General features: G+C 41.5%; 1 protein-coding gene across 1 annotated transcript in view; it reads left to right on the top strand.

Annotated features, from left to right (window-relative positions):
* The window catches only part of LOC122744182 (signal-regulatory protein beta-1-like), a 32,393-nt gene extending 29,566 nt beyond the window's left edge, over positions 1-2,827 (top strand). The window contains exon 5 of the mRNA XM_043989594.1: positions 2,730-2,827. Coding sequence (XP_043845529.1) covers positions 2,730-2,827 — 98 coding nt within the window. The remainder of the gene's footprint in view (positions 1-2,729) is intronic.
* The last annotated feature ends 12,953 nt before the right edge of the window (positions 2,828-15,780 follow it).

The raw sequence follows: 15,780 nt of genomic DNA, 5'->3' as shown, positions 1-15,780 counted from the left end.
CTGTAAAATGAGGATAATATTTGCATCTATATCTCTGGGTTGTTGTAAAGATCAAATGAAAATATTTCTAAAGTCCTTAGCACAGTGCCAGGCACATAGGCTATATAAATATGCTACGTAAATGTTATCTATTATTATATTATGTCTTTGAAAGAGCATAGCATTATAGCCTCATAACAATGCAGAAGGTACCATCCTCTCTTTTTATAGGTTTTAAGAACCATATATAAAACAATTACAAAACACTTCTCACAAATAAAAGTATCTAAACAATTGAAGAAATATTAATTTCTTATGAGTAGGCTGGACCAATATAATAAAAATGACAACTCTACCTAAATTAATTTACTAATACAGTGCCATGCTAATCAAACTACTACAAAATTATTTTACAGAGCTAGAAAAAATAGCAACAAATAGTAATAAAATACATCTGGAAGAACAAAAGGTCAAAAACATCAAATGAGTTAAGAAAAAAAAAGGGGGGAAGGAAGGTGACCCAGCTGTACCAGATCTCTAACTGTATTATAAGGCAGTAATCATCAAACAATCTGGTCTTGGCTAAGAAATAGAATGATTGATCAATAGAATAGATTAGGTGTACAATATACAAAAGTAAATTGACCATAGTAATCAAGTGTTTGATAAATCCAAAGATCCAAGCTTCTGGGGCAAGAACTCGCTATTAGACAAAAACTGCTAGGGAAAAAAAAAAACATCTGGAAAACAATCTGGCAGAAACTAGTTTGCTTTTGAACCTCCTTTTCCATTTGGCCAATTGCATCTTATTGAGTTGTTTTCCTCAATTTTTGTCCATCTTTTTCCAAGCTACTGACTCTCTCTTACATAATTCTCGTTTCTTTTCCCAATTTTTCTTCTATCTCTCTTATTTGATTTCTAAAATCCTTTTTGAGCTCTTCCAAGAGGGCTTTTTGGTCTTGAGACCAATTCCTCTTCCCCGTTAAGGCTTTACATGTAGGTGTTTTGTCATTGTTGTCCTCTGAGTTTATGTTTGATCCTTCCTGCCACCATAGTAATTGTCAATGGTGAGGGTTCTTTTTTGTTTCTTATTCATATTTTAGCCTCTTTTGTGCCTTTTAAGATTGAGTTCTGTTCCTGGTGTACAGCATGCACTGTCCCAAGCTTCTTTCGCTAGGGGCCAGGGGCCATGTCACCAGCTTTCTGCTCTGAGGTATCAGCAGCTTGCAGTTTGCTCACTGCACTGGAGTGGCCCCGCCTAGTTCAGTCTATCGGGTAGCCAATACCCCAGCTGGCAGATTACTCTCTGCATTGGGGCCAGAAACCTCACAACTGGCCTGCTGTGTCTCTAGCTTGCTGAGCTAGGACTGCAGGTCCTCAGCTGCTGCTCTGTGCTGTGACTAAGAACTTTTGCTGGCTCACCCAGACACTAAGCTGTGCTACCCTTTTACCCAGATGAAACAGACCTTTCCCAAAGATCTTCTAGATTATTTTAAGTCAGAAGATTGTTTCACTCTGGGTTTGTTTGTTTGTCTGTTTTTGCAGGTTTTGCAGCTCCAGAATCTGTTGAGAAGCTTAGTTTAATGTTGTTTCTGAGAGAAATTCGGGAGAGCTCAGGTAGCCTCCTGGTTTCACTCGCCATCTTGGCTCCGCCTCCAGAACTCTCTGCTTTCCTTCTAATCCTAGTTGCATTGGTTTTCTTTGCCCCAAAACTTCTTAATTTAATGTAATCAAAATGATCCAATTTGTATTTCATAATGTTCTTTATCTCTTCTCTGGTCATAAATTCTTCCCTTCTCCATAGAGCTGACAGGTAAACTATTCCTGGTTCTGCCAATTTGCTTACACTATCACCCTTTATGTTTAAATCATGTACCCATTTTGGCCTGATCTTGATATACAGTGTGAGATATTGGTCTATGTCTAGTTTCTGTCAAACTATTTTCCAGTTTGGGGAGAAAAGTCTTATTGCTACTTTTCTTACTATACTATTTAATTAAATGCTTTTTTACTTTTGATTTATTATGGCCTCTGATTAGTAAAAGTAAATATTTATTAAGGCTCATCAGGTAACTTGTCATGAGAGGACCTATGTGAACTAGAAAGTGCCCCCAGATGCTACACAGATGAGGAAAGTGAGGCCAAGAGGGGCAGCTAGGTGGCTCAGTGACTAAAGCACCAGTCCTGGATTCAGGGGGACCTGAGTTCAAATCCAGCCTCAGACACATGACACTTACTAGCTGTGTGACCCTGGGCAAGTCACCTAACTCTCACTGCCCCGAAAAAAAAAAAGTGATGCCAAGGGAGTGTGATTGACTTTCCCAAAGTAGTCCTGGTAGTAAGTAACAAAGCCAGGATCTTCCTTTGGTCTCTGGGTTTAAACAACATTAGAAACCATCACCCTTGTCTCTTTCCAAGAACATGTTATTTCCCAGTAGGGTCACCTAAGTAGGGGGTGAGGGCAGTGATTCCCAGTAATATTTGCCCAAGCCTGAGACCTTAGCACTTAGCACAATGCATGGACCATAGTAAATGCTTAATAAATGCTTATTGACTGATTATCTATTACTGACCTAAGGATAACTCTACAAGGCTCCCAGGAAAGCAGATCAGCTGAGAATTCAGGGACTGGGCTAGACACAAGTGGCTTCAGATTAAGAACGTAGAGACTACCTGGCATCATTTGCTCACATGCCATACCCACCATCCAACTCCTATATGATAGTTCCTTTTGTCACTTGAACCTTCAGGGCAAGACGTTTCTGGCCAATTCTTTGTAATTTTCCTTCTGGGACTGAAGGTGCTATTGTTGCTCAGCATATCCTGCCTCTATGTCATCAGAAAGTGAAAAATAAGAGGTATGATGGGGTTTTTAACCTACAATTAATAAACTGGGAACTGAAGGAGGAAGGCCCCAGAAGCTAGTCACCACCAGTCCAAAGAAACAGCAAACTATGTCTCACCATTGTGGTTCAAGTATTTTAGTCTCAAAGTTGTAGCTGGAGAAGATCCCATTAAGCCAGACTTTGCCCAAGATCTCCTGGATCTCCCAGCAGTTTCCCTGCATCCTCACAATGGCTCCTGGCTCTCAGCAGAGGCATTTGAATGGAGAGTTGGGGGATGGAAAGGGCACTTTGGGACTGAGATGCATTATGGCGGGACGGAGGGGGGGGGGATCAGAGTGTGTTAACAGGGAATTTGTTTTATCTCTCTTCTTTATTTCCTCCTACAGTTTCAGAGGCTGTCCTGTCGGTCCCACACTCCTCAGCTCCAGCTCCTTAGCTTCAGCTTCCCTTTGCCTTCAACCAGGTTGCTGACCTAAGTGAGAAAATAATGGGATTTGGCAGATACTCAAAGGCTCACCTGGAGATTAATCTAAACTGATTGAATTAAGTGAGAGTGATTGACTTTGCTGATTAACCTACTTCAATTCTTTTAGAGCTGAGAGATGTTGGGGTTCTAGCTGCAAAGGCACTGGAACATTATTTTTTGTTAAAGATATCAGGGATTTAGTGAGCTTCCTGAAAGATGGGATCCACTGTCTATAGAACCCCATAGCCCCCAAAATGGCTCTTAACTGCTTCTTAGTAGTGGGGGCAGAAAGTTGTCGAATAGCCTGAACTCACTTATGAGAGACAGAGCGAGTTCCAGCAGCCAGAATGAAGCCCAAATATTCTGCCTGAGGTAAGCACCTTTGACTTAGAGACCTTGTGGCCTTTCTTGTGTAGTTCTAATAATAAATGGTGACTGTCTTCCTGACAGGTTTCAGCAGTAGGGGAGGCTAAAAGTAAATCATCAATATACTGTACTAAAGTGGTGCTAAAGCTTCTAATTTGACTACTCATTAGATTTTAACCATCACACCTAGAATTGGAAACCCATGACACAAAGCCTTCTCCACCCCCCAAACCATCCCCTGCAAAGTATCTTACAGCTCCCAGGAGTCTTCTCCTCTCCAACCCCAAGTTCTCCCCTGGGAGTCTCTGATCCAAGAGCTGCACCTGAGGAAGAGCATAGCAGACATCAGGCTGAACTTGGCCTCCTCCCATTGATCCACACTTCAGAGCAGAAGGGAAATAGAATCTATTCCTTAATTTATTCACTATCCCACTCTCCACTCTGGCTGTTCCAAACCTTGCCATTTCTCCTCTAACACCTCATTCTGTCCTCTTACCTCTCAAGCTTAAGATATAGGCATACAATGCAGCATACAAATTGAGGGCATTAATCTAGAGTTCCCTCCTCTGCCCTCTTCCTAGCCTCACATCACTAAAACTTTTTCCTTGACTTTCTCCTCCATTCCAGCCCCTCTATCTGTCCTGGTCAGTCTGTCCCTGTGGATGATGCCCTGATACTGCCTAAAAGGGATGGAGCAGGCATAATCTCTCATCATGTCAGGGCGAGTCAGGGCTTGTTCATAAATGAGTAGACTAGGGGACAGCTAGGTGGCGTAGTGGATAAAGCACCGGTCCTGGATTCAGGAGGGCCTGAGTTCAAATCTGACCTCAGACACTTGACACTTACTAGTTGTGTGACCCTGGGCAAGTCACTTAACCCTCATTGCCCTGCAAAAAAATTTAAAAAATTTTTTTAAATTTAAAAATAAATAAATGAGTAGACTGTGACATGAAAGAAGAAATGAATGTGTTCAGTTTTTTGTGATTGTTAAGGTTTGGGCCTTATCTTTAAACATGGCTTGGGAAATGGTACAGCAATGGTCTTCAACCTCCCCATATCCCTAGGGTCTACCATGGGTCCAAAAAAGAGTTTGGGTCTTGAGGATAGAGGTAATGGCTCTTCAATCTTTGTGTTCTCAGGGCCCAAGAAATTCACTCTACTGCCAAAGAACTACCCTGCTCCAAGACTTTTGGTTACATCTGTCCTCATCCCTTCCCACTGTACACATTTTCTCATGGGATCAGCAGGCTTGGGTCCAAACTCCCCACAGGGAGTGCCCAAAGCACCATCCTTGCAGTCACCCAGATTTATGGTTTCTGTGTCTTCACTGACTCTTCCCTCTTCTCTTACACCCATATCCAACCAGTTGCCAAGGCCTGTCAACTCTAACTCTACTAATGGGAGAAGAGCAGGAGGAACGTTTTTCATTTACCAGGCCATATCATCAGTTCAAGCCTCCTCACCTAGTACTTGGTCTTTCTGCTAATGCTTCTTCCTCTCCCTTCTCCAATCTACCTTCCACACAAACTACAAGGCCCACATTCCTTCAGGAAAAATATCTTGTGTTATCATCTTGCCAGGACAGAACCTTACTGTTCCTACTTCTGACTTAACATATTAGCAATTTTCTTTTCAGAATTTCTATTCCTGGGCAATTGTGAGGCATTCTACATTAGTGAGAGGCCTTTCTACACCAACAGTAATGGTAGCAGTGATAACTTTTCACATTTCTGTTATACTTTAAACTTTACAAAATACCTTCCCCTCATCAACCTATGAAGTAGGTAGTGTAAGTATATGACCTCCATTTGCCACATAAGCATCAGGTGCCACTGTTAGCCACACATTGAGACATTTCATCATCCTCCTGGTGGTCTGCGCATGACTCCCCTGCTTCACTCTCTGTGGTTCTCAGAGAGCCAGCAATCTTCTATCTGGCAGTTCGGTCTCTCTCTCTATGGGATGGAGTTGGGTTTTATTTATGGAGTGGGTAAATTTTTAGACATACCTAATTTTAAAAGCTCTAAACCACTGCTTTGAAAATTCTGCCTATCTTCCTGAACAAGCAGTATTCCAGTGAATATTAGCCACTGTGTTATTGACATAGTGGAAATGAACTGACTTTCTACAGAAATAAGACATATATTCAAGATTACTCCATACAACATATGTTCTTATCATAGAATCTATAATAGATTAACAGTACATAATAACTACCATGTAGTGAACAATAAAATATCTGCCAGGGGGCAGCTAGGTGGCACAGTGATAAAGCACCGGCCCTGGATTCAGGAGGACTTGAGTTCAAATCCGGCCTCAGACACTTGACACTTACTAGCTGTGTGACCCTGGGCAAGTCACTTAACCCTCATTGCCTCACAAAAGTATATATATATCTGCCAAATGACTATAAGTCTACTACTCTCCTAGACCCTGGAATTCTCTCAGATGTAGGATCAGTCAGGACACAGGGATTCTAGGAAATGCACAATTTAAGACCGTTTAATTCCCTATGGCTGTGCCGACTTCAAGCAAGCAAAAGAATATAAACATTTTGGTTACTCAAGGATGTTCAACTCATACTTCCAATAGGATTGATTATCAGAAACAGAAGCAGAAACTCTGAAGGAATCAGTAGCTAGGGACTCAGAGCACTGGGGATGGATGTATCAGGATCTTGGTTCAGTTCAGGTCATGCATCCTGACCCTTGCTGCCTTTTCAGTGGCATTAATTGCCAGCCTCTTCTGGGTACAGATAGCCTATCCTGGAGTAGGGCGAATTGACTGTTTTTGGCTCTGGCAAGGAGAAGGCTGCCAGCTCCACTGCCAATCCAAGGATCTCCTCAGAAATCCAATCTCACCTATTCTATCCTATGCTTCCTAAAGATAGAGAACCAAAGGGGACTAACAGAAATAGAACCTTCATCCCCAGGAATAAAGTCCCCAGATGGACCAAGAGGCCCACAGACCTCGAAGCAAAAGAGACAGAAGGAACCATCAGACACAGTGGGTACAGATGGAGGATGGTAAGAGGATCAATGTATATGGAATGTGTAGATGTCCTTGAAACCTCTGCTTTCCTCATATTCCCTACTTGTATCAAGCCTTCCTATATTTCCAGTGTCTCTGCTACTTTGGGGAACCACTCCTCTCCAGAAAATTCTTATCCCTGGGGTATCACTGAAGAATCACTAGGAACTATATTTCTTATCAACTGGGTCCTCAGCTCTGCTGAGCTGGACTTTCTTCCTGAAGGGAACGATTTCAGTCAACACATGTGTGTCAGATATTTATGTGCCAGATACTGTGACAAGCACTAAGGATACACAGAAAGGGGGTGAGGAAAACAAGCATAATAATAACCCCTGCCCTCAAGAAGTTTATGTATTAAGGGGATGAAAATATATTAATATAGAGGTACAAAGAAAACATAGAGAGGATAAAGGAAGGTAACCTTAGAGGGAAAGTCTCCAGTGGTTTGGAGGATTGGAAAGGTGGCATTTGAGCTGAATCTTGAAGAACACCAAAGAGGTGGAAGTGAGGAGGGGGACCTTTCCAGGCATGGGAGGAGGGGACAGCCAGTTCAAAGGCAGAGACCAGCGGTGGTGTGCAAGGAGCATCAAGTTCCTTCTAAAGAAAATTAGAGAACCGTTAGAATTCATTGAATGGGGGAAGAAGTATGTGACAAGGGCAGATGTGTGTTTGGGAGCTGTGTAGAGGATAGACTGGAGTGAAGAGACACTTAGGGCAAGGCAACCAATCAGAAGGCTATTAGAGTAACCTGGGGGAGAGGTAATGAGGGCCTCCACCAGGCGGTAGCTATGTGAGCAGAGAAGGAGACACAACTGAGAGATGTTTTGAAAGTAGAAATGAGATTGGGCAACTTGCTGCTAAACTGGTTGTGGGCTGAGTGAGGAAGAGAGGCTGAAGATGAGGTTTTGAACATAATTGACTGAAAGAAGGATGTTGACTTCAACAATAATAGGGAACTTCAGAAGAGGGAAGTTTGAGGGGAACAATAATGAGCTATTTTGAATATTTCAACAAGTCAGATAAACAAGCAAGTATTTTTTCCTATTTTTTAAAAACAAATAAATATTAAGTATTTTCTATGAAGTAGGCATGTTTGAGATGCCTGTGGGGCATCCAGTTTAAAATGCCCAATAGGCAGCTGGAAATAGAGGCTCTCAGAAGAGAGATGAGGGCTAGACATATAGATATTAGAATAATTGGCACTGAAATCATCATTGAACATATGGTAGCCAGGTAGACTCAATGAATAGAGAGGGCTGAGCCTGGAGCCCAGAAAGACCTGAGTTCAAATACAGTCTCAGATTCTTCCTAGCTACATGACCCTAAGCGAGTTACTTAACCTTCATCTGCCATGTGTATTCATGTCTCCCTGGGGGCCACATCTACAGAGACCCATGTGGACACACAATTCACATGGGAAATACACAGCACATACATTTCTTCCATCTGTAAAATGGAGATAACAACTCTTACTTCCCTGGATTCTTGTAAAAATAAAATGAGATGGGGACAGCTAGGTGGCACAATGGATAGAGCACCAACCCTGGATTCAGGAGGACCTGAGTTCAAATCCGGCCTCAGACACTTGACACTTACTAGCTGTGTGACCCTGGGCAAGTCATTTAACCCTTATTCCTACCCTCATCGAGGGAGGCAATAATCCTCCCATCCCAGGCACATGCCTGTTTTCCAGCCAGAGGATTCCCCCACTATGTGGGACAAACCCGCTGAGACAAGGTATGGTCATAATACATATGGAGGTAGAGTATTTGGAAACAGTTTCCCCAGAGAGAACTAAAACAAGATGAAGAGATGCTACTTTTCTAATTTCCTTAGGAGACTGTTCTGCTAGTAGTTATGATTGTTTGCTTGTCTGTGCTTTCTGCCTGCCCCCTGGTGGTGTCAGAAAATACTGCAGAAGAGAGGTGAAATCAACCCTTCTGTGGTACCAAATCACTCTGCTGGGCTTCCTGAGTCTGAAACACACGGGTGTTATTAGATAAATTCGATATTAGAGAAAATAGCATAAATAATATCCCTGAGGAGTAAATGCAGTCCTTTTGCCAAGGAGAAAAAGGGGTCTAGAAACCCAACTTGACACTTGGATAACATAAGGATTATAGTGTTACCTACACCTTACATGAGGGTAAGGGCCTCCTCTGCAGTGGTGAATTGCTTGCTCTGAGGGTCCTGTTCTCATGAGCTTCCTCACTTGGGACCCAGGCCTCACAAGTCACAGAGTAGCTGGGAACTAAGAGTGCTCATTCATCACTTATGACCTCACATGGATAAGGTGGGGGCCCCATGATCTCTAATCAATCTGTGCTCTCATCTTCAATTCTTGAATTCTTGTTCCTTCAACCTACCAACTTATCAGTTGGTTCTCCTGTCCATTGAGCCAATAGGCCCATGGACATGTAGGCGTCTATATGAATTTCCTATTCTTTATGACTATCCCCCAAGACATGAAGACGTAGTTAAAGATCAACCTTTCAACCATCTATATACATAGGGGAGGGAAGTTATAACAAGTGAGAAGTTTTCTACCCCCATTATAACAGGATAAGGCTGGGGGCATGGGAAGGGAATCCTAGAGCCTCTCCCAATTATCTGAAGTTTCAGATCTAGACCTCCCAAATGAACAGTCTCCAAAGAGCACGGGTTCTGATGTTCTCTCGAATTCCTAGGAGTCTCCTGCTATCTTCGGGGAGGCCCCTACCTCTCAGACAAAGACATCTTGTCATTGAAAGGAGCAAACTGGCTGCCTGTACAGGCAATGAGGGGAGCAGAAGAAAGCTCCTCAAAGTGCTGATATGGCCACCTTGATCTCCCTATTAGTTCCCCCAGAATATGGGAGAAAACATGACTCACCCCATGTCCTGGAGACCTCTGACCCCTTCCTTACCAGGGGGTTCCAAGATTGATAACACTACTAGTGACTGACTTATGAAGGAGAGAGGTTGGTCACAGGATTGGAATAAGCCCAGAATCTCAGAATTCTAGAACATCAAGGCAAAAAAGGACCTTAAAAAATACACAAATGTATAACCTATATCAGATTACTTACCATCTCAAGGGGGGAGGAAGGGATAGAATTTGGAACTCAGAACTTTACAAACATATACTAGAAATTGTTTAAACATGTAATTGTGGAAAATAAAATATTAAAATTACATAAAAAATAATGTTAGAGTTGAAGTTCTAAATACAGAACAGAGGATGTTAGAGCTGGAAGGAACCTTAGAATTTCTCTAGTTCTAGATATAGCCTAAAGAAATGAAGTGAGTGCCCAAAGTCAAACAATAAATTAATGTCAAAGCTGGGACTATAACCCATATGCTTTAATTACAGATGTCATATCATTTGATCCTCCCAACAATCCTGTGAGGTAGGAGCTACTATCATCCCATCATCTTCATTTTACCAATGACGAAGCTGAGGCTTGAGTGGTTAAATGACTTCTCCAAGGTCACATAAGTGGTAAGCTTTCGAGTTAGAATTTTAACTCAGATCTTCCTGACTCCAAGTCCCATGTTCTATCCACTATACTACCCAGTTGCCTAGTTACTCTACAAAGGTACAAGAGAGTTTGGACGGGTAACCATGTTAGTACTGAAGGGCTCAGGTGTGGGGGATGCCAAAGCTTTAGCAGAACTACATTGTGATGTAGGTCATTGTGAGCTTTCCTAAAGTCAAATGAGATGCCAGAAATGGCATCTTTGTGCCTTATCTATGGGTCTACCTCTGTGCTACCTAACTGCCCCCAGTTATATATATATATATAGAGAGAGAGAGAGAGAAGGAGAGAGAGGAGGGAAGGACTAACCCTAACCCTAACCCTAACCCTCCTGGTTTGGCTGTGAAGGAGCTGAAGTGAAGGAATCATTCAATGTTATACCTTTATTAAAATGTGTTTTATATATATATATATATACATATATATATATGTATATATATATATATATATAACTGGGGGCATCTAGGTAGCACAGTGGATAAAGCAATGGCCCTGGATTCAGGAGGACCTGAGTTCAAATCCGGTCTCAGACACTTGACACTTACTAGCTGTGTGACCCTGGGCAAATAACTTAACCTTCATTGCCCTGCAAAAACAAAAAGAAAAAGAAAAGATTAATATATAACCATTATAAAAGTTGTCAGCAGCAGCAATAGTCACTTACTAGTAAAGTCTAGTGCATCTCATGACCTCATCACTAATACTGTTTTCTGCTGACCTAAATGCAATAAAATTTCATGGATGCACCCTTGCAGCAAACACTGGCATTTAATAGACTACGTAACTGTAACGAGAAGAGACAGACAGCATGTAAGAGTGACAAAGGCAATGTGTAGGACAGGGTCCTGGCTGATCATAGATTTATCCTCTCCAAGCTAAATATTTGAATTCAACAAAAGCAGCAGCCCCAAAGCAAGATGACCACCAGAAGACTCAATGTCAACAGATTAGATCACTTCTCTAAGCAGGAAGAGTTAGTTGGGCCAACACACGGTTGACAACAGTGAAGTAAAAAAGCTTTCAGAGATTTGGTGTATAGCACTGCATCTACTCGTCTGGGTCAGAACACTCACAAACATCCAGGTTGGTTTGACAAAAATGATGGGGAAATTCAGAAGCTGCTAAATGAAAAAATAAGAATTCCATAAGGTTTACCAGCAGAAGTGTTCATCCATCTCTAAGAAAGTAGCATTTGAGTCCATAAAAAGTAAAGTACAAGTGAAGTCTAGAGAGATGTAGGATTCTTGTTTCGGTAACAAGGCAGATGAAATTCAGTTTTAAATCCAAAGCACATTTATGATGCCCTGAAGGCTATTCATGGGACAAAGGCATAGAATGCATATAAACTCCTTGGTGCTAATGGAGTCACATTGATTAGAGATTAGAACATGATCCTGGAGAGATGGGATGAACACTTCCAGAGTGTTCTCAACATTCTATCATCAGTCAATGCTGAAGCCATTGACTGATTGCCTCAAGTTGAAGTCACTCCCTCTCTAGACAAATTTCCAACTGAAGAAGAGGTTTTGAATGCCAGTAGGCTCCTCCCCAGTGGCAAAGCACCTGGTGCTGATCCTATTCCAGCTAAGATTTACAAGGTGGAGGAATCCACTGCTCATACAAAAGCTTACTGAGATTTTCCAGGTTATATGGTAAGAGTATATTCTTCCCCAGGAATTCAAAGATGCCTCTACTGTTCATCTCTATAAAGTTAAAGGAAATAGATTGTCCTGTGACAACCACAGGAGAGGCATCTTTCTCTTAGTCATTGCTGCCAAGATTCTTGCCAGAGTCCTCCTTGATGGGCTGATCCTTCATGTGGAAGATGGCCATCTACCTGAGAGCCAGTATGGCTTCAGAAAGGGCCAAGGAATAGTAGATATAGTGTTTGCTACCAGGAGAAATGCCAGAAGTAGAACAAAGATCTCTACACAATGTTCGTTGATCTGACCAAGGCCTTTGATACTGTCAGTCAGTCATGAGGGCTTATGGAGAATTATGTCAAAATTTGGTTGCCTGGAGAAGTTTGTCAGTGTTCTATATCAATTTCATGATGGTAAGCTTGCCTAGGTTCTGGATAATGATGATGCCCTCACATTTTCCCAGTTATGAAATAACTGGGAAATTTTCCCAGAATGAAATAAGGCTGTACACTTGCTCCTGTGCTTTTTAGCATGATGTTTTCAGCTATGTTGTCAGACACCTTCAATGAAGATAAAAATGACACCAAGGTCATTTACCCCAATGATGACAAATTATTTAACTTGAAAAGGTTATAAGCCAAGACTAAAGTGGAGGGAGAGCTGGTACGTGATTTTTTTTTTGTTTGTAGATAATTGTGCACTCAATAAATCCTCTGAAGCTAAAATGCAACAAAGTATGGATCAATCCTCTGCTACTTGTGCTAATTTTGGCCTGACAATTAACACCAAGAAAACACAGGTGGCTCCACCAAGTCAGCACCACACCATCCATATATGGAACCACTGATTACAGAAAATGTAGAAGTTTTGAGTACTGTGGATAAGTTCACTTACTTTGGCAGTATATTTTCTAAGGATATACACACTGACATTAAGGTTGACACATGCATTGCCAGAGCTAGCTCAGTATTTAGGAAGCTCTGGAGAAAAGTGTGAGAGAGAAGAGGTATTAGACTGACTACCAAATTGAAGGTCTACAGAGCCATTGTGCTGATTGCACTGTTGTATGCCTGTGAAATCTGAACAATATACCAGCAACACGCTAGAAAACTGAATTACTTCCATTTGAATTGTCTTAGGAAGGATTCTGAAGATCACCTGGGAAAATAAGGTAGCAGACACTAAGGTCCTTTCTAGTACTAAACTATCAAGCATTCAAACTCTGGGGCAGAGAGCGCAATCCAATGGGCTGGCCATGCTGCTCAAATGCCAAACACATGTATGCCTAAAAGACTATCTTACAGAAAATTCACACAAGGCAAGGCCTCACATGATGGTGAGAAATTATACAAAGACACTCTCAAGATCTGTCTTAAGAACTTTGGAATTTTCTAAGACAATTCCAAGGAACTCATGATGGAAAATGTTCTCTACATCCAGAAAAAAGAACTGTGGATTCTGAACCCAGATTGAACCATACTGTTTCTACTTTTTGGTTGGGGTTTTTTTTTTTGAGCTTTTTCCCTTGTGTTCTGATTCTTCTTTCACAACATGACTAATGCAGAAATATGTTTAATGCGATTGCACATATATAACCTATATTAGATTGCTTTCTGTCTTGGGGAGGGGGGAGGGAAGAGAGGGAGGGAGAAAAATTTGGAACTAAAAATCTTATGAAAACAAATGTTGAAAACTATCTTTATATGTAACTGCAAAATAATAAAATACTTTTATGATAAAAAACAGATGCATAAATGAATGAATGAATAAATGAATGAATGAATAAAAAAAGAAACTATGGAATTGATTGCATGATATGGGAGACACTAGCAACCCATCTTGCTGTGACCTCATCAAAGAAGGTGTTGTGCTCTATGAGAAAAGCAAAATTGAAGTAGCTCAAAAGTACATGACATGCACAGATTTAGAGAATCCACTTCAAATGTTCACATGGACTATTTGTGCACAAGCTGTGGCAGAGCATTCCAAGCTCATATTGGTCTGATCAGCCACAGTCACACACATTGTAACTTGACTCTAACAGAATGATGTCATTTTGGGCCTCTTTAGAACAAAAGCAACAACCAACCAATCAATTGCAATAGCCTACATGAGATGAGATTTAAAGCTGTCCTAGGTAGAGAAACATGGCTTGTCCACCAAGGATTCTGGTTAGCAATTACTTGATTAAGCAAAGGTACAAATGACCACAGTTTTCCCCAGTTCTTCCACTAAAACTCCTTGGTGAGCATAAGGTAAAAGCAGTCTCCCTGGACATTCTATCAGGTCTGAGAAGCCCAAGCCCAATAGATAGGGCTTAAAGGGCCCACACTCATGTTATAAAGCAATCCATAAGAGGTGGGGGTTGGGAGAGTTAACTCCAACTTCTTCTGGGTCTATATGTTAATATCCTGGCCTACAAGGAGGGCCTGAAGTAGACTGGTGCTATTTGATGCATTATTTTTTTTGGGGGGGGGAGGCAATTGGGGTTAAGTGACTTGCCCAGGGTCACACAGCTAGTAAGTATCAAGTGTCTGAGGTCAGATTTGAACTCAGGTCCTCCTGATTTCAGGGCCAGTGCTCTATCCACTGTGCCACCTAGCTGCCCCCCGACTGGTGCTATTTGAATAGAGAAAAGAGGATAGATCAATCACAAACATTTATTAAGTGTCTACTATGTGCCAGATACTGTGCTAAGTGCTGGATACAAGAGGGAGAACTAACTCAATATGACAGTTCATTGGATATGGAAAAGAGGGAAAGGATAGAGTAGAAGATGACTTCTGATTTGGAACCTGGGTGACAGAAAGGATGATGGCATCCTCCATAGAAACAGAAAGATTAAGAAGAGAAACAGCTTTGGAGGAAGATAATGAGTTCAAATTTGGATATGTGCAGTTTGAGGTTGAGCAGGTTAAAATTAGCATGAGACATGAAATGAATACAATCAAGATATAAGAAATGCAAGACATGAGATATGATGCAATTGGGGCAAACAGGAAATGTAGACCAAGGACTCTGGGAAAATTAGAGGAAGGCTCTCTTATTTCTGTCCTGTCTCAGGCTGAATTAATCTCTAACCCTTTGTCTTCATAAGCCTCTGAGATTCATGTCACCACTCTCATTTTTTTTTAACTTCTATGAACCCCAAATGGGATCATAAAGAGTTGAACACTGGGGCAGCTAGATGGTGCAGTGGATAAAGCATGGGCCCTGGATTCAGGAGGACCTGAGTTCAAATCCAGCCTCAGACACTTGACACTTACTAGCTGTGTGACCCTGGGCAAGTCACTTAACCCTTATTGCCCTGGGGAAAAAAAAAGAGTTGGACACAATTGAACTACAACCACAAAATGTTCTTCTAACTTTTCACATGGTAATTCTTGTGCTTTCTTCTCTCATGCACAGGTCTCTCCTTCCTTCCCCTCTCTGAACCTCATATTCTTAGGTCACAGGCTTTTTGGTTGGGTGATTCCAGCCTAAAGCCTAAACTATTTATATCCATTCTACCCCATCACCCATAATTGACTCTTTACTTCTTAACTCTAGTCAATGAACCCTGGGTAGAGACTACATGGAAATTTTCAATTCAATTCAACATAAATTTATTCAAAACCTACTTTGTGCGTGGCACTGTAATAGACCTTGAGGATACAAAGGATTTTTTGTGTTTGTTTTTGTTTTTAATGAGACAGTTTCAGACCTTACAGTCTTCTAATTGGGTTTGGATATATACACAAATAAACACGATATAAGGAATATTGTATCAGAGAACAAGAAGAGAACCAGAGTGCACTAGGAAAATGCAAGGAGGATTGTTTTTAGTCGGGGTGGGTGTAGGGAAAAAGATCAGGGAAGGCTTTGTAAAGGAAGGGGTACCCTCCCCAATCTTGCTTCCTACCCCTTACCCCAAATAAAGTGAGTTGGTCC

The sequence above is a fragment of the Dromiciops gliroides genome, chromosome 2, assembly GCF_019393635.1.
Source record: "Dromiciops gliroides isolate mDroGli1 chromosome 2, mDroGli1.pri, whole genome shotgun sequence".
NCBI lineage: Eukaryota > Metazoa > Chordata > Mammalia > Microbiotheria > Microbiotheriidae > Dromiciops > Dromiciops gliroides.
This window is presented reverse-complemented; position numbering and strand designations above follow the sequence as displayed.